Source organism: Leguminivora glycinivorella, chromosome 26 (genome assembly GCF_023078275.1).
Source record: "Leguminivora glycinivorella isolate SPB_JAAS2020 chromosome 26, LegGlyc_1.1, whole genome shotgun sequence".
In the NCBI taxonomy this organism is placed as follows: domain Eukaryota; kingdom Metazoa; phylum Arthropoda; class Insecta; order Lepidoptera; family Tortricidae; genus Leguminivora; species Leguminivora glycinivorella.
The window spans coordinates 178,504-198,441 of NC_062996.1; the positions used below are offsets into that span (position 1 = coordinate 178,504).

The 19,938-nt window shown below is 37.7% G+C and overlaps 1 protein-coding gene across 1 annotated transcript; it reads left to right on the forward strand.

The window, feature by feature from the left end:
* The first annotated feature begins 800 nt into the window (after positions 1-800).
* Positions 801-15,645, forward strand: LOC125239643 (zinc finger protein 420-like). Its single transcript, XM_048147286.1, has 7 exons — positions 801-1,053; positions 2,200-2,341; positions 6,174-6,239; positions 6,974-7,036; positions 8,156-8,209; positions 10,770-12,791; positions 14,599-15,645. Exons 1-7 carry the CDS (start codon positions 925-927, stop codon positions 15,414-15,416), a joined length of 3,294 nt encoding a protein of 1,097 aa, XP_048003243.1. The 5' UTR covers positions 801-924; the 3' UTR covers positions 15,417-15,645.
* Positions 15,646-19,938: the final 4,293 nt, after the last annotated feature.

Below are 19,938 nucleotides of genomic sequence, written 5' to 3' on the forward strand. Positions count from 1 at the left end.
CATCACTGTCATACATTGGGGATACCAGTCAATTTTCAAAGTTATTACCAAATCTACTAATACCCATTTGAACATATTTTTTAATTATACATATCTTTGATTTACTGGCATCAAAATGATTACATTATAATTATTTCCAAATTTTTTGAAATATATCGAAACCCTAGATTGAATATAACATTAAAATAAAATAAGAAGTTATAAAGTCAGGTAATATACAGATAAAAATACTACTAATATGGGAACCTCATTAACACTGGCAACACGTGCGAGAGGGACACCAGCCCAAACAATGCCCTCTCATGTGGACCGTTTTCGCTAGTCTGATACGATCGACTTTCTGTTTCAGTAATAAGGTTAAATTTCGTATGGCAAAAAATGTGATTGAGCTATCCCCTGTAAAGATCTTTGCAATTACCTCTCATGTGGACACACTTTGACCTAACTCCACAATCTAGTTTAATAATTCTAAATCTATGGTTTGAACTGTCAATTTGCATACAAGTTTTTTTTAAATAAAGTCAGGTAATATAAAGATAAAAATACTACTACTATGGTAACCTCATTAACACTGGCAACACGTGTGAGAGGGACACCAGCCCAAACAAAGCCCTCTCATGTGGACCGGTTTCGCTAGTCTGATACGACCACCTTTCTGTCTCTGTGATAAGGTTCAATTTAGTATGGCAAAAAATGTGATTCCACAATCTAGTTTAATAATTCTAAATCTTTGAATTTTATGGCGTCAACGTCACTGCCAAAATAATTTCGTTTTCGCTCCATTATTTTGGCAGGAAGGATTGTGTCATTGTGATGATCGAGCGAATCTGTTTATCTCGTGAAACAAACAAGTAGAATCTGAAAGTTATATATTTTAAACGTGCGAATAAAGTCGACGCAGTGTGTTTTAATGTACGTATTATCATGGAACCGACAAACCAGTGCCACTGCTGCCTGCAGCGGCCTTCGGCGAAAGATTTGAGGACGCCGTACACTCGTCACGGCATTACGGAGATATACTCGTTCATGATTGAAGAATGCTTCGTGATCAAAGTAAGTAAAAGATGCACGATATTATAATATAAATGATATGAATTACACAGTTGGCGTAATGAAGCCTCAACCGTGTCTTTTCATTTATATATTAAGTTAACAGTAGTTTTGTAGCAAATTCTTACATTTGTATATATGATATGACTTGTGTGCAAAGAATGTAGACATACATTGAAGAAAGGGGATGAGTAGGGTTAGAGCTCTGATTTTCGTAGTTATTGTGCATTTACAACCGGTCTGGCTCAGTCGGCAGTGACCCTGCCTGCTGAGCCGTGGTCCTGGGTTCGAATCCCGGTAAGGGCATTTATTTGTGTGATGAGCACTGTTCTCAGGAACTCAAGAAGACTCAGGTCTTGGATGTTTTTATGTATATAAGTATGTATTTACATATATATTTAAGTATGTATATCATCGCTTAGCACCCATAGCTTCGCTTAGTTTGGGGCTACGTTGATCTGTGTAAGGTGTCCCCAATATTTAATTATTTTTTATTTTATTGGCAATATTTTGAATATGAAACTTGTTTACTGTACTTCTTGCAATCCTTATTGTCATTTGTGTTTGTTTGTAGAATAAACTACAAATTTAATGTTTGCATGTTAATATAGAAATTTAATGTCATTGACTACCGCTCTGGCCTAGCGCGTAGTGACCTTGCCTGCTATGCTGCGGTCCCGAGTTCGAATCCCGGTAAGGGCATTTATTTGTGTGATGAGCACAGATATTTGTTCTTGAGTCATGGATGTTTTCTATGTATATAAGTATTTATATATTATATATTATCTTTGTCTGAGTACCCACAACACAAGCCATCTTGAGCTTACCGTGGGGCTCAGTCAATCTGTGTAAGAATATCCTATAATATTAAAAAAAAAATGTGTATTGTGCATACCCAATTTCAAAATTGTACTTTGTATGCCTTGGTTCGGCCAGATACCGCTGGGAAGACAGTGTGATGGCGGATCTGTGTCAGCTACAAGCCGATGATTGGCAGGAAGCCGCGCAGGATTGGGATAGGTGGCCAAGATTCTCTTTGGATCACAGAGCAATATTAGTTAGTTAGTTAATAATATGTGTGCTATTCCATGTGTGGGTGAGAACTAGTGTATGTGGAGGCTAACTATGACCCTATACAACATCTTGCAGCTGGCATCAAGCAATGAGGAGCAGAGTGGCATCTGCGGGGAGTGTGAGAGGCGCCTGCGGGAGGCGAGCTCCTTCAAGATGCAGGTGCAGCGCTGCCAGGCCGAGCTGCGTCAGAGGCTCCAGGCAGCACTGAGAGCCAAAGGTAAACTTAAAGACGACCGGTCTGGCTCAGTCGGTAGTGACTGCTAAGCCACGGTCCTGGGTCCGAATCCCGGTAAAGGCATTGTTTGTGTGAGCACAGATATTTCTGGCTTAGTCGGTAGTGACTGCTAAGCCGCGGTCCTGGGTTTGAATCCCGGTAAGGGCATTTTCGTTTGTGTGAGCACAGATATTTGTCCCTGAGTCATGGATGTTCTCTATGTACACAGGTATGTATTTATCTATTTAAGTATGTATATCATCGCTTAGCACCCATAATACAAGCTTTGCTTAGTTTGGGCAGGGGCGGCTCACTCCGAGATTCTATCGCCGTGCTACAAGTACATGCCGTCGGCCGCGAGCTCGCGGCCTAATCAGGGGTGGCGCGCGTTCTCACGGAACGCACGTTCGCACTTTCTATTGTTATTTTACGTCGCGAGTTTTATTTTTCAAGGTTCATATGCGATGTCCGTGTGTTGAATGGCTAACAATGCTAAGTTGAATAGACATCATGAATAAAATAAGTACCATAGGACATTCGTACACAGATCTACTGTTGATTAAGTCCCACGGAAAAGTTCAATAAGGCTTGTGATGTTGGAACTTAAACCAAAATACTGTATATATATCTAGAAAGTACCCAAGACTTAAATATAATAGTATAAAATTTTATCTGAGTAATTAATTCGTTTGAATCCATAGGCAACCAAATCATCTGACGCTGCCCAACGTGCGGCTGGTTTCTTTGTAAACATTTTGTAGGCATTTAAAAAGGCGGCATTTCGTGAACATCAAAGCAGTGGGCCTTCTGTACTTGTACTATTATATATTCTGTGGTTTGGGGCTCTTGATCTGTGTAAGGTGTCCCCAATATTTAAATTAAAAAAAAAAAAACTGTGATAAATTGTTTTTGGCAACAGGTCTATCCTTGTGGATAGTTACCCTGTCTGCCAAGCCAATAGTCCTGGGTTTGTACCCCGGTAAGGGCATTTATTTGTGTGATGAACACAGATATTTGTTCCGAGTTGTTTTTGTACAAGCTCTGCTTAGTTTGGGGCTAAATCAATCTGTTTAAATGTCGCTCACTATTTATTCTGAGATATAACTTGTATACATTGCTTTTGCCTGCGGCTTCGCCCGCGTTAGAAAAAGACAAAAAGTAGTCTATGTCACTCTCCATCCCTTCAACTATCTTAAAAAATCACGTCAATTCGTCGCTCCGTTTTGTCGTGAACGAGGGACCAACAAACAGACACACACTTTCCCATTTATAATATTAGTATGGACTACAGGGTCGAAGAGGCCTATACCCGAATAGAGGGGCCTTGTCTTAACCTTGTATATGTATTGACTAATTATCTATATAGATTGTTTTTTTTCTGCTTTGGCTTTTTCTCCCTGCCAATTTGCCTATGTCAGTATTGGCTTGGTGTGACCGTAGTCAGGGGCGGCTCACTCCGAGATTCTATCGCCGTGCTACAAGTACATGCCGTCGGCCGCGAGCTCGCGGCCTAATCAGGGGTGGCGCGCGTTCTCACGGAACGCACGTTCGCACTTTCTATTGTTATTTTACGTCGCGAGTTTTATTTTTCAAGGTTCATATGCGATGTCCGTGTGTTGAATGGCTAACAATGCTAAGTTGAATAGACATCATGAATAAAATAAGTACCATAGGACATTCGTACACAGATCTACTGTTGATTAAGTCCCACGGAAAAGTTCAATAAGGCTTGTGATGTTGGAACTTAAACCAAAATACTGTATATATATCTAGAAAGTACCCAAGACTTAAATATAATAGTATAAAATTTTATCTGAGTAATTAATTCGTTTGAATCCATAGGCAACCAAATCATCTGACGCTGCCCAACGTGCGGCTGGTTTCTTTGTAAACATTTTGTAGGCATTTAAAAAGGCGGCATTTCGTGAACATCAAAGCAGTGGGCCTTCTGTACTTGTACTATTATATATTCTGTGCCGTAGTGTTGACTTTCACACGTGAGGAGAATGTTCGGTTTTTTTTTATAGATTGTTTAAGTTTTAAGTCTTGGAAGTAAAGGCTATTTTATGTCATGTAAACTACAGGATGAAATTAAAAGGACAATTCAAACTTTGCTTAGTGACTCTTGAGGTCATTGCTGAAGTCGCGAACAAAAAATTGGCTGTTTCATGGTAATTAGCGGCATCCTGATCATGACAGTCGAAATTTATGAAACACAAAACATTTTTTTCAGTACAGATGGTTTTTTTTACGCACTAGTGCGAGAAGTGGTTCATTATGTAACAGGTCGAAACTTCGGAAGCTCATCTGTACTGAAAAACGTCGTATGATAACAGGTCACTTCGGAAGCTCATCTGTACTGAAAAACGTCGGAAATTCGCAACTCGTGTCGATTTAAAACACTCCCTTCGGTCGTGTTTTAATTTATCGCGACTCGTTTCGAAGTTCCTTTTTTACGCACTTGTATCGTAATGTACTATTTTATACTCGTCGACTTTAATCTGTCAACTAGGACACCACAGACTAAACTATATGTGCCGAATTTTCAGTGTTGGATAAGTTTTTGACACTTAGTCAACAATAATATTTCATTACACTTCACTTTAGTTAACTGAAAAAATTCAAAAATAGAACTTCATACAAGTTCTTCTATACTAATTTGCGATACCTCTGGCAATTTTTTCTGCATCTGAAACACATTTTTATTTTAATCCATCGCGTTATCGACCAATCAGAGACGGTTATGATAAACAATTGATTGCTAGGTAATTCAATGTTGATACAACGGTGAACGAGTCTATTAACATTAATTTTAACTTGAATGATGATATTTTTCGTCCATTGATGATGAAAATGACTCATAGAAAAAGTATTGTATACAATAGTGATTTAATTAAGCTTTTCAGTCGAGTACCGTGTTTAGGCCACGAAGCTTGCTGAGTGGCCTAATAGTACGGTACGATATTTGTATTACTTGTATTATATCACGATTGTATAAAATACTATTTGCGATTTCAGCATTGGTCCTGCAATAAAAGTTGTTCATTATGAGCTCAAAAGTCACTAAGCAAAGTTTGAACTTTCCTTACCACACCTCGGACACTGGCGATCAAATATATGAAAGGGGCGCGTTCCTAGCACACAGTCTAAGCTCGTGTAGGTGAACGCGTACTATGCTTGTATGAGTGAAATATGACAGGTCGACTGTTCGCGTTTTTGACAGGCGGTAACTGTGAGGTAACCGAGAGGGGGCGTGGGGGGGGGTACTTTCAGCGGAGAGCGGGAGTGGCCATACTGTACGATAGTACTCTTTTTTTATACTGTGCTCTTACGGTTATCGAGTTGTTAAAAAAAATAAAGATAATTACTGAACACGTGTGTGACAGCCTTTACCAATTTCTAATGTAATTTGTTTTGACATGTGCCGTCAGTCACTTGACACTAAGGCCGGCAACAGACAGTCTTAATTTTCATAATCTTATAAAATAAGATTGACAGCCTTGCCACACACATTCTTAAAATTCAAATTATCCGCGATCTGGCAGATCAATCTGAAAAAATAAGACTGTGTGTGGACAGTTGCGAAATTGTATGGGAATCCGTGCACTCGATCTGATTTCATAAGATTAGACTGTCTGTTGCCGGACTAACTTGAATGTTATTCTTAAGGGTCTCTCACACTAATATATGAAATTTATTATGAAAACGATGAAAAAAATTTTTTGCGAATTTAACTAAAAGTGATATTCAGGGTGGTTTCTGATAATGAACCTAGCTACGTGTCGAATTTAACGGGAAAAAAACTGTGTCATGTATCGTGTATGTTCTGTTTTAGAGGAGAAAGCCTTGGATGAACACCTTGAAGATGACATGAGCAGCGATGTTCCCGAGCCTTCTTTGCGTGAGTATCTGGCATTCAGAATAATAATAGTTAGAATTAATTAAATCCTAGATAAGAGTTTTGGATGATTCACGGTTATTTTCATTAGACTTATATTGACCGGGATATAGACCGTGATTACCTTTTTGATTTTTGTCGAGCTCCCGATATTTCGACGCAGTTGCATGCATCATGATCACTGTCTGTAAACTATCAGAACTATCAGTAAACTATATGCATCCTTTTCTTTAGGGTGCTATAGAAAAGGATACCTAATTACCTATAGTTTTCTTTCTTCTTATTTACTGACAGACTTGTTTGACAGAGTATATAGTATGAATTCTCTGAGATGAACTTTTCTCTTTAGCCGTAATCTGTTAAACAAAGGCCTTTGTGTCTATTATTCACGGCAGCTAGCTCCCGTCTAAACGGCACGTGCTATAGTCTCAGTGTAGTTAAAAAGCAACTATCATGATAGTAACAAGGTTCAAATCCATAAAAAGCCGTTTCGGAGATAACACGTTTAATCATCTTCAAAAAAAGTTACCTGCATACTGCAAACTGTTTAATAAATTTGAACCTTATTGCTATCATGATAGTTGCTTTTTAACTACACTGAGACTTTAGCACGTGCTGTGGAAACGGGAGCTAGCCGACGTGAATAATAGAAACAAAGGCCTTTATTTAACAGATTACGGCAAAAGCGAAACGTTCATCTCAGAAAATTCATACTATAACTATTATTCCGTGTTCAGCTCCGGGCGAGAAGAGCCCCGCCCCGCCTTGTAAAGAGGAGCCGCCAGACGAATATCTGTCACGTAAGTAGATTTGTAATATGCAACTATGGGAACAAATTAAAATATTTGTTAAAATAATGTTGATTTGTTCCCATAGTGTTTTTTTTTATGTTTAAAAGACGCCGGTTCGAATCCGGCCTTCACCACTGGTGGTGCTCGTCATTTTTTCTTAAATATATGACATCTTATTTCGATTTTTAATTTATATATATAGTAGTGTGACTACATAAAAAAAACACAAATCAAAATATTTGTTAAAATAATTTGATTTGTTCCCATAGTTGCGTATAGATGGCAGCACCAGTCTCTCTAGCTATATCATAAACCTGTAAAGGTTTCGTATAGGAGGTGCAAGCACCTACTGCTTGCCCTTAGAGTTGGTCAAAGACGCCTAGTCTTACAAAGATGACATATACAAGAGAAATTTCGACGGTTTCCGCTGTGGCGTGGTGGCCTAGGGGTTCATGGCGTTTGGCCCGGATTGCTAAAAGACGCCGGTTCGAATCCGGCCTTCACCACTGGTGGTGCTCGTCATTTTTTAACCGCCTTCCAAATCTCAAAGGAAGGGGTTCTCAATTCGTCTGTATTTTATTTTAATGTTTGTTCCTCGATATCTCCGTCGTTACTGGACCGATTTTAAATTTTATTTTTTATTTTTATTGCATATACATATTATTGCATATACATTATATGCAATAATATGCATACAGATTGGGCTGGTGTCCCTCTCGCACGTGTGGCCAGAGTTAATGAGGTTACCATAGTAGTAGTATTTTTATCTGTATATTACCTGACTTTATAACTTCTTATATTATTCTAGTGTTATATTCAAACTAGGGTTTCGATATATTTTAAAGAATCGGCAAATAATTATAATGTAATTATTTTGATGCCAATAAATCAAAGATTTGTATAATTAAAAAATAGGTTCAAATGGGTATTAGTAGATTTGGTAGTAACTTTGAAAATTGACTGGTATCCCCAATGTATGACAGTGATGACGTCACTGAATAGTGTTGACATTGTCAGTAAGTGCGAGAGGGACACCAGCCCAAACAATGACCTCTCATGTGGACACACTTTTTGACCTAACTACACAATCTAGGTTAATAATTCTAAATCCCATTATTCCGTGTTCAGCTCCAGACGAGGGCCCGCCTTGCAAAGAGGAGCCGCGAGACGGATTTTTGTCACGTAAGTACACACTTGGAATTACATTAAAAGTTTCATTATTGTCACTTGAAGAATAGGTAACATAAGGGTGCCTTTCCATCATAGATGCGCTACGTGGATGAAATGAAATGAAATTCAATTTAGGCATTAACATAATGAAATGATCTTATGAAAGTCAAGGGAGAATTTCTTTTTTTTGCCAATAAAAAAATTTTGATTTTTTTTTCAATAAACAAATTTTGATTGTTTTAGGGAGTTTTAGGTGAATTATACTCAGGATCACGAGTACTTACTACTCAATCTCACTGGGAGACAAAGTGTCCCAGAATTTTCATACATTTCGGTTACTTTTCTCTTTTGTTACTCCATAAAACATGTACGGAAAATGGTAACAAAATAAGAAAAAATCGTATGGGACAATTTTTTTAACTACTAGGATTGAAAAGGAATTCTGAGTAGAAATAGCATTTTTTTTTTTTTAATTATCACACTTCATAAAAGTGGCAAAAAAAAGAAATGCTCAAAGGTACCTTTTGCACAAATATAAATAAATTCAAACTAACGCTAATGAAAATATAGTTTAAACTAGCTTTTGCCCGCGGCTTCGCTCGCGTTATAAACAGACAAAAAGTAGCCTATGTCACTCTATCCCTTCAACTATCTCCACTTACAAAAACACGTCAATTCGTCGCTCCGTTTTGTCGTGAAAGGCGGAGAAACAGACAGACCCCCATCCCATTTATAATATTAGTATGGATGCTTTAGCAATGAGCGCTCTCATGATCCCGGATGTGTTTGATACTCGTATCCACCAATCATGTTAATTTCTCCACAAAGCATAGCGCTAGTGGGAACGGGTCCGACTAAGCTGATTGGTGGACAATGGACATCAGACGCATCCAAGGCAACATTACCAACGTAGTGCACCACATCTCTGTTGGAAAGGCACCCTTGTTGTCGAGAATCGCAAGTAGTTACTTGCAGAATGAGCATTAATTTCAACGGAAGGCTTTGGTAGTCCGTTTAACCTTTAGAACGCCAAAGACGGCAAATGACGTCAACGGAGAACCGTGCCACTGACGCCACGGGGGTAAATTAAGGATGGGTAAAGAAATTATGCTAACATAAAAGTGATTTTCGATATATTTTCATTTAAAAAATGCATGACGTCAAATGCCGTCGCTGGCGTCGTGGTTACGATTTTCCGAAGTCTCTGGCGGCCAAAAGGTTAATTACCCGAGAAATGATCTTTATTGGTAAATAATTATACATTTTTACAAGTCATAATGGCGCCCGGTATACTATATTTTTTTCCCTCACTAGCTCGGAAGCACGTGTTTTATCCTTTAATTACAGCGGGTAAAAACGCATTTTATCCAATAGTGGATAAAGTAATTTGAACTTAAATAAAGTCAAATTTTCTGCTTTAAAATTGATAAAAGCAGGTGACTATAATGATGATGATTTTTTTTATAGTAATGATGATGATTTATCATCTGTGGAACTACTGGAAGCAATGATAAACGCGTTTTTTGCGTTGTACTTTCCTCGCTATAGTGAGGGGAAAAGCTTTGTGTCACACACGGGTGCAAATGTATTTTACTTCTCGTGTGTTGAAAAACTTGCAAGTTCAGGATTCTATTCTCGAACCTTCAACTATAGAATACTTTCGCTTTCTCGTTTTTCGATTTCACTAGGCGTTAAAATACAACTCTGCACCCTTGCATAACAAATAACTATTTCCCCTCACTAGCTCGGAAACACGTGCTTTGTCCTTTAATACCGAGTTTATCCACTAGTGGATAAGGAAAGACTTTATCCACTAGTGGATAAAGTAATTTGACCTTGAATAGAGGAAAATTTTCTACTTTAAAACTGATAAAAGTGGGTTAATCTAGTGATAAAGATGTTTTACCACCTGTGGAACTAATGTAAGCAGTGATTAAACGCGTTTTTTGCCTTGTACTTTCCTCGCTATAATGAGGGGAAAAGTTTTGTGTCACACACGGGTGCAAATATATTTTACTTCTCGTGTGTTGAAAAACTCGCAAGCTCAGGATTCTATTCTCGACCCACTCGCTTCGCTCGTGGTTCAACTATAGAATCCTTTCGCTTGCTCGTTTTTCAATTCCACACTCGGCGTTAAAATACAACTTTGCACCCTTGCATAGAGGTAGAATCCGTAGAATAGTACATTTCGATACAAGTGCGACACGACCGAAGGGAGTGTTTTAAATCGACACGAGTTACGAATTTCCTTTTCGCACGTGTATCGAACGACGTTTTTCAGTACAGATGGAAGTTTCGACCTGACATATAATGAACCACTTCTCGCACTAGTGCGTAAAAAAACGACCATCTGTACTGAAAAATAACTATTTCAATATTGATATCGTCTTGGATCGTCTTATTCGTTTTTTGTCAAGTTCTTGCATTCGTCGCATTCTGCTTTTGCCCCAATGATCCGGAGCACGATTGTTCCGTGGTGATGGGAAAGTACTGAATTACTGATCATATGCTTGAACTTCATTTGATATGGCCATTTTTGTTTGGAAATAGACATGTGTTTCCTTGTCTTCAGCTGGCCAGTACGAAGTTGATAGAGCACCTCTGACCTCGCGAGCTGTTCAGCAGCTCACGCTAGGGTGCTCCGTGAAGCTCGAGCGCCTACGCGACTCACCGCGTGCGAGCCCGCCGTGCCCCGTGACGTCACTCCGCGAGAGCTCGCCGTGCCCCGTGACGTCACACCGCGAGAGCCCGCCGTGCCCCGTGACGTCACACCGCGAGAGCGACGAACAAGCCTACACACACGATACTCGCCCCACACACGACACTAGTTTGAACACACACAAACAGGAAAATATCACACGCACACCAGTAACGAATACCGAAGTCTACTGTTGCGACATGTGCGCTCACCTATGCACGTCAAAACTTACTCTAATCCGCCATATCAGAACACATACTCACCCGGAGGGAAGGCACACCTGCGGAGCTTGTAAAGAAACATTTCCTAGTGTCTTGTCACTGAAGAAGCATCTAAGGTTGCACTCTACAGACAAACCCTACGTTTGTAAAGAATGCAATAAGCGATTTTCAACTGAAAAAGATCTGGATTCACATAAAAGAAAGAAATGTAACAGAAAATTCACTCGAAAAGTATCGGTAGGTCGCCGTGAAAATAAACGTAGTGTGATGAAATCATGCCAATGTAAAGTATGTAACAAAGAATTTACTCGTAAAAGTTCTTTAGTTGTCCATGAAAGAATCCATAGTGGAATAAAACCGTACAAATGTAAAGTATGTACCAAAGAATTCACTTGTAAACAATATTTAGTTGGCCATGAAAGAATCCATAGTGGAATAAAACCGTACAAATGTAAAGAATGTAACAAAGAATTCACTTTTAGAAGGCGGTTAGTGGTCCATGAAAGAATCCATAGTGGAATAAAACCATACAAATGTAAAGAATGTAACAAAGAATTTAGAGAAAAATCTAAATTAGTTGTCCATAAAAGAATCCATAGTGGAATAAAACCATACAAATGTAAAGAATGTAACAAAGAATTTAGAGAAAAATCTATATTTGTTGCCCATGAAAGAATCCATAGTGGAATAAAACCATACAAATGTAAAGTATGTAACAAAGAATTTATAACAAAATCTAAATTAGTTATCCATGAAAGAATCCATAGTGGAATAAAACCATACAAATGTAAAGTATGTAACAAACAATTCAATTATAAAGATTCTTTAGTTGTCCATGAAAGAATCCATAGTGGAATAAAACCATACAAATGTAAAGAATGTAACAAAGAATTTACAGCAAAATCTAAATTAGTTGTCCATGAAAGAACCCATGGTGGAATAAAACCATACAAATGTAAAGAATGTAACAAAGAATTTACAGCAAAATCTAAATTAGTTATCCATGAAAGAATCCATAGTGGAATAAAACCATACAAATGTAAAGTATGTAACAAACAATTCAATTATAAAGATTCTTTAGTTGTCCATGAAAGAATCCATAGTGGAATAAAACCATACAAATGTAAAGTATGTAACAAACAATTCACTTATAAAAACTCTTTAGTTGTCCATGAAAGAATCCATAGTGGAATAAAACCATACAAATGTAAAGAATGTAACAAAGAATTTAGAGAAAAATCTATATTTGTTGCCCATGAAAGAATCCATAGTGGAATAAAACCATACAAATGTAAAGAATGTAACAAAGAATTTAGAGATAAATCTATATTTGTTGCCCATGAAAGAATCCATAGTGGAATTAAACCGTACAAATGTGAAGAATGTAACAAAGAATTCACTTGTAAACAATATTTAGTTAGCCACGAAAGAATCCATAGTGGAATAAAACCGTACAAATGTAAAGAATGTAACAAAGAATTCACTTTTAGAAGGCGGTTAGTGGTCCATGAAAGAATCCATAGTGGAATAAAACCATACAAATGTAAAGAATGTAACAAAGAATTTAGAGCAAAATCTAAATTAGTTGTCCATGAAAGAATCCATATTGGAATAAAACCATACAAATGTAAAGAATGTAACAAAGAATTTAGAGAAAAATCTATATTTGTTGCCCATGCTTCAGTGTTTCTGAATGATGTGCCTAAGTTAGATCCTGAGGAAGCGTCGTCGCAAGCAGCATCAAGCAGAAATACTCGTGATGCGGCTCATATTTCTTTAGAAAGCCTGTCTGGGTCGGAACTTCGCGGCGCTGCCAAAAAGCTTAGGGCTCGTTCATCTGCCGGTCCTGATGGAATTCCTCCTTACCTTGTTAAAGATTGCATATCTGCACTAGAGGTCCCCTTGCTACACATATTTAATATTAGCATAGCATCTAGCCAATATCCAGCAAGGTGGAAAATTTCTCGCGTGACACCAGTACCCAAAGGAGGAAATCTATCAGAAGTTACCGAGTATCGACCAATAGCGGTTCTTTCAGTTTTTGCGAAGCTGTTTGAGACGATGATCGAAAGACATATTAGCCGGCAGATTGCAGTGAGCTTGGCTGACTCCCAGCATGGATTTCGGAAAGGCCGTTCGACCACTACTAACCTTATTGTGTATGTTGATTACATTATGTCGCAAATGGAACTGGGCCACCAGGTAGATTCGGCTTACTTCGATTTCCGCAAAGCTTTTGACCTGGTTAGTAATGACATTTTGCTACAGAAGTGCTCTGCTTTGGGATTTACACCAAAGCTTCTGAGGTTCCTCTCCAACTACTTACGCAACCGCAGTCAGTTTGTCCAGATGGATGGATGCCAAACAGTACCATACTACACGCGATCAGGAGTAAGCCAGGGCAGCACCTTGGGTCCTACTTTATTTAACATCATGATAAATGATTTACCTGATGTGATATCCACCGCAGAGTGCCTTCTATTCGCGGATGACCTAAAGCTGTTTAGAAGCGTGCAGCATATGGCAGACTGTGAAGCGCTACAGCGTGACATTAGCAATGTTGCGGCCTGGAGTATTGCAAATCGGCTTTCCTTTAATGTCACTAAATGTAAGCTGATTTCATTCTCCAGAGCACGTGCAGCTAAAACCCCCTCGTCATATCATCTGCTAGGGGTACCACTAGAGAGGGTCGATGTGGTCCGCGATCTTGGTTTGACCTTAGAATCACATTTAGATTTCCGTGCGCATATAACTGAGATCTGTAAGCGTGCTAATAAAATGCTAGGTTTTATCATGCGAACTGCGTCGCAGTTTCAGAATCCTAAAGTGGCAATGACTCTGTACAATGCGTATGTTCGTAGTAGGTTGGAGTTTGGTGCATGTATCTGGGATCCTCATGAAGCAAAGTATTCTCTCATGGTGGAAAGGATACAGAGAAAGTTTGCCCGTTATGTCTACAAAAGGACGTACGGATACTACCCACTACTTTTTCCCTCATTATTTGTGTCTGGAATGGTAGGACTAGATACTCTAGAACTACGGCGAAAAATGTTATTAGTAATGCATTACTATAACCTGTTACGTAATAGAATTAATAACAGTAAGGTGCTTGAGCGGATAGGACTGCTAGCTCAGGCGCCGAGAACGTGTGTACCTGGTGCCAATGAGGGTGGCGCTCTGCCGCCACGACGCAGAAGAAGACTGTTTGCCGCAGGCGGGGTGCGCACGCGGCAAGCTGGTAATGCTCCCACCAATCGGGCACTCTCACTCCTAAATCAACTTTCAGTCGAACAGCCTCAGGTTGACGTATTTTTTGCCTCCCCAGGGTCATTTTTGTCTGGGTTATATATGTTTTTAAATTTAAGTGTGTAATGTTTAAATATGTATTTGTTTTTGTGTAAGTAAATTGTAAATTATGTAGCATGTAAGCGTCTTGGTTTTAATACTGTAAGCTTGTATGTTGTATGAATAAATAAATATATATGAAAGAATCCATAGTGGAATAAAACCATACAAATGTAAAGCATGTAACAAAGAATTTAGAAAAAAATCTATATTTGTTGCCCATGAAAGAATCCATAGTGGAATTAAACCGTACAAATGTAAAGAATGTAACAAAGAATTCACTTGTAAACAATATTTAGTTAGCCACGAAAGAATCCATAGTGGTATAAAACCATACAAATGTAAAGAATGTAACAAAGAATTTAAAGAAAAATCTAAATTTGTTGCCCATGAAAGAATCCATAGTGGAATAAAACCGTACAAATGTAAAGAATGTAACAAAGAATTTAAAGAAAAATCTAAATTAGTTGTCCATGAAAGAATCCATAGTGGAATAAAACCGTACAAATGTAAAGAATGTAACAAAGAATTCACTTGTAAAAAATATTTAGTTAGCCACGAAAGAATCCACAGTGGAATAAAACCGTACAAATGTAAAGAATGTAACAAAGAATTTAGAGAAAAATCTATATTTGTTGCCCATGAAAGAATCCATAGTGGAATTAAACCGTACAAATGTAAAGAATGTAACAAAGAATTTAAAGAAAAATCTAAATTAGTTGTCCATGAAAGAATCCATAGTGGAATAAAACCGTACAAATGTAAAGAATGTAACAAAGAATTCACTTGTAAAAAATATTTAGTTAGCCACGAAATAATCCACAGTGAAATACAACCACACAAATGTAAAGAATGTAACAAAGGTATCAGTTGTAATTGTCATTTACTTTCCCAAGAAAAAATCCACAGTGACCATACATATGCAAAAAAATCATTTATTTATTTATTTATTTAGGGTCACCAATAGAAATTACATAAAATAGGCAAAATAGTAGTACAGCAAGAGAAAAAAAAAACAAAAAAAAAAGCTTAATATGCAACATCATTTAAACATGTTTTTAAACATAAAAATCACATTAACATTCATTAATTTAAAGTTAGATGTTGGCCCAATCAGGCCCACTAGCACCCACCACTTAACTCAGGGTTAGTGGGCTGTCATCTGTCAAATTCCATATAAAATGTATTGTTAACCCTCGGGTTAACTCCCCCTTTTCGTTGGTGCAAGTAGCCCTTATAGATAATCACATCTTACTCCAGTATCTTTGGATGTTTGGACTAACAGACGTACAGTAAGACTTTTAGACAAACTATGAATATATGTGAGTGTGCATTGAAAACGTCCCACTTTGTCGATTGCTCTAAAGCCGCTTTGTCAGTTTATTCATATAAAGATACAAGTAAATCTCGCCTTAATGGTAACCGGCAAAGTGGGACGTTTTACTATACACACTCACATATTAGATTTAGTAAAAAATAAAAATGGTTGAATCAAACATTAGTTCTTGCTTTTTGCAAGAATAGGCTTACTAGGCTAATATCGAATTTGGCACAATAAATGATTGTCTTCTGTAGTATTTGACATAAAAAACAATATTTATAGATTTTGGGTAGTAAAAGTGTATGATGACTACGTATTTTCGATTAAAATTGTGTGTAATTTTTATATATTTTGGCCACCGAAAACGCTGTCAGCGATATAGTGACATCATCGAATTCGAACCTTTGCTGCATATCAAAACAATCACTGACATATTGAACTTTACCTTTTTACTTTTCTGTAATAATAAGCGCCACGGTGTTTTCAGTCAAAGGAAATAGTAAATCCGATGTACTTAGGATATGTTTAGGAAACGTAACGATAGAGGGCGTGAAAAACAATTATATGCCGTAGTGCAAGTTGTTCGCTAGATGTCACTGTTACGACATTACGACTACACAGCTAAATAATAATACCACTACCGAACGAGATGCTCACTTACAAATTATAATAAAAGTGACAGAGGGCAAAAAGTTATTTTTTGTCTTTGTCATAGTTTCACTTTTCCGCCACTGCCACAAGTTCGCAAACAAATAAGTACGTGACAGCAAAGACTTATATAACTCCGTATAGACAGATAAAGTCTAAGAAAAAAACGTACCCCAAAACCATACAGAAAAAAAAAATAAAAAAATAAATCGTTTATTCTCAAAATAAACCCTTTTTTAACAACATTAAATCTTCTGCCAAACTGCAGGACAGGAAAAGGTACGGTCCTTTGGGGTACGCTCGGCTAGATGGTGCTAATATTAATATTTGACATTTTAACACATATCAAGCGTCCGTCTGGATGGCGTGAAAATCAAATTCAGAATTTTTGCACCAAATAACTGTACCTATAGCGAAGAAAACTGTACCTCAAATCACCCCAACGTGTGGGAACTATGAGCTGAAACATATATCAATAAACTGTACCTCACTAGCTTATCTTATCTCAAGTATACAAAGTTTTACTGGCAAAGGAAAGTTGATTCACCCAAATACAATAATAACATATTTTAGAAGTTGCACTCCCGTACCCTAGTAAGGCCCAATTGACATATTGTTACAATACTTGCAATCTACTTATAATTTGAATCTTTCGAGAACATACATTGATTTTTGAAACAAACGAAATTCGTACCAATTTACCAATTACACTTTTCGTACGAAAAACGGTGGACATACAATTAAAATTAGAAAGCAGAATAACATTCGATATTTTATGATTTATTTTATACTTATAATAAAACTACCGTGAGACACTGACATAATAGTGGAATGAGACCATATAAATGTAAAGAATGTAACATCGTAGGTTAATATTTGTAATTAAACACTATAATTAGAACAATGTTTTATTTAAAACACTGATTTAAACTTTCACAATTATTACACATCGGCTGTCAGGTGTTGATGTCATTTCAAGCCAGTCTTCTCCGAGACCACGGGGACAACGCCGTCCTTGAAACGTTGGAGGTCAGTTTAATATGTAGTTATACGCGATTAAGTCCCGATTTTAAAAATAATTAAAAGTTTTATTTAATACTTAAACTTATTTTAGGGCATTTTCAGAATTTGGGTCCCCCCAATTTGCGTACGTTGTTAACACTTTCGAAACCGGGCTCTACGCGGCGCTACGACATTTTCGCTACATACGGGGAAACCCATGTAATCGGCTACGCTTCTACGAGCGGTGTACCCGACAGTCGGGTTCTTGGTAGCGAAAGTGTTAAACATTAACTGGCTGTCAGTTTTGTGGCGACAATTAAGCATAAAATCTGTCTAATAAAGATCGGATTTTTGTGCGTCATCTCCATTGAGGTATATATGTACTACGTAGTACATATACCTCAATGGTCATCTCATTAAAAACACTAAAAGTCATTAAAATGACGTAAGTCACTAAGAATGTCGCAAATCCGTCCGATCTCTGTTACTAATTTACATTTTTCACATTCTGAATGTAGGTTATCGCTTAAAGTTTATGTAACTAACACAAAAGCAATATTTTGCTGAAATTTCATGTTTAACTATCGTCACAGTTCTGACAGTGAGTTAATATTTGTTAACAACTGACGCGTAATTTTCATAATCTTAAAAAAAAATGTATGCAAACTGACACTGACAGATCTGTCAGTGTCAGTTTGAACTGTCAATTTGCATACAAATTGACTGGTATCCCCCAATGTATGACAGTGATGACGTCACTGAATAATGTTGACATTGTCAGTAAGTGCGAGAGGGACACCAGCCCAAACAATGACCTCATAACTACTCATTCTGGTTTAACTGTAATTCTGTGTTTGACACACAGTCTTATTTTTGACGTGATAACGTCTAATAACTCGTTACTACGGGCAGCATGCACGAAAAAGATGACGTCATTGTCCCGTTTCCCAATATAGCTTAAGCGCCATCTATTGGCGCGCGTTGGAACTAAGCGGCTGATCGATGCGCTCGGTATGGTTGTAGCGTGTGGCCTGAGTAAAGCACCACAGCTGCGACAGATGGCGCGCCCGTGTTTATTATTTTTGAGTGTTTGTAATTTAAAAACATGAAAGATTGCATTAAAATAAGCATCTTTTATAGAATGAAGTTGTTTGAAAAACCTACTTATTTAGGAGTTAGAGCAGTACGAAGTTGCGAATTTTCCCATAGTATTTACTAAGGCGCCAGAGACTTAATAAATTTACGATGATTTTTTTTACCAATATAACCTATGTTAATATTGATAAATCATATAGAACACGTTTAAATAAGGATGTTTTGTTATATAAACTTTTTCTTCTCCATTAATATTTACTGAGATATTAGGGTTCTAAGATTAGTAAATGGCACTAGCACTTTAATAAAATTAACGCGTGTCTCGCAAACGGTCTAGGATACAAAATGACGACTTTTATATAGGTATAGGTTAGGTTCGTTAGGTATCTTCAAACGGCCGAAGGCTCCTATTCTGTGCAGTTTCTGTAATAAGCGGGGCTCCGTCGATATCGCTTTCTGTCTCTGGCGCCTTAGTAATGCTACGGGAAAATTTTGCAACTTTGCACCACTCTAACTCCTAAATTAGTAGGTTTAAAAAAACTTTAATTTATAAAAGATGCTTATTTTAATGCATTCTTTCTAATAAGAACAAAACACTATGCTAGAAAGAGTGCAGAGGAAGTTCTGTAGGCACATTTACAAACGACTGTACGGATATTACCCATATATGTATCCATCTCTATTCGTAACAGGAATGGTTGGTCTTCAAACTCTAGAAACCAGACGGAAACTGCTGCATATTATGCATTACCGCCAACTGTTTCACCATAGAGTAGATGACGCATCCGTGCTTGAGAGAATGGGGCTGCAAGTGCCAAGAGCGAATGTGGTGGTTGGCATGCCGGGCGCGGTGCCGGCGCGGCGGCGGCGGCGCCTGTTCGCGGCGGCCGGCGCACCGCTCGAGCCCGAGCTGCTCTTAACCGCATCATGTTGGAGACAGACGATATTGACATATTTGCTGATAGTGTTGGTGTGTTTTACAGAAAACTCTTAAGGTTCATAGACTACACTCCTTAGGTGATTAATGTAATAACCATAGTTTAACTTTTAAGTGTGTTTGCTTTTATTTATGTCAATTTAACATGTACATAATTATATTACCACATAAGTGCTTTGGTGAAATACTGTTAACTTTTGTGTATTTTTAATAAATAAATAAATAAATAAAAAAACGTGAAAAAAGTCCCAGAATCGGACCCCTTTTGCTATACTCTGACCGCCCCTGTCTATAATACTGTAATGTTTGACGTTATCACGTTAAACTACCGTCCGTAAACCGACTTTACAGACAACCAATTTTTTGGCTTAAAGGTCTGGATACCAGGCCATAAAATTACAAAAAAAAAGTCGTATTTTATTTTTATGGCGTCAACGTCATTGACGACTCTCTTTCTTAGTTTCTTTTCGTTTT

What these genes read in the sequence shown, in the direction of transcription:
- LOC125239643 (XM_048147286.1), top strand. Translation starts at nt 925, where the DNA reads ATGGAACCGACAAACCAGTGCCACTGCTGCCTGCAGCGGCCTTCGGCG. An exon ending in GCCAGACGAATATCTGTCAC is followed by an intron (nt 7,037 to 8,155) that starts GTAAGTAGATTT and finishes TTCCGTGTTCAG; the next exon opens with CTCCAGACGAGGGCCCGCCT. An exon ending in AAAATCTATATTTGTTGCCC is followed by an intron (nt 12,792 to 14,598) that starts ATGCTTCAGTGT and finishes AAATAAATATAT; the next exon opens with ATGAAAGAATCCATAGTGGA.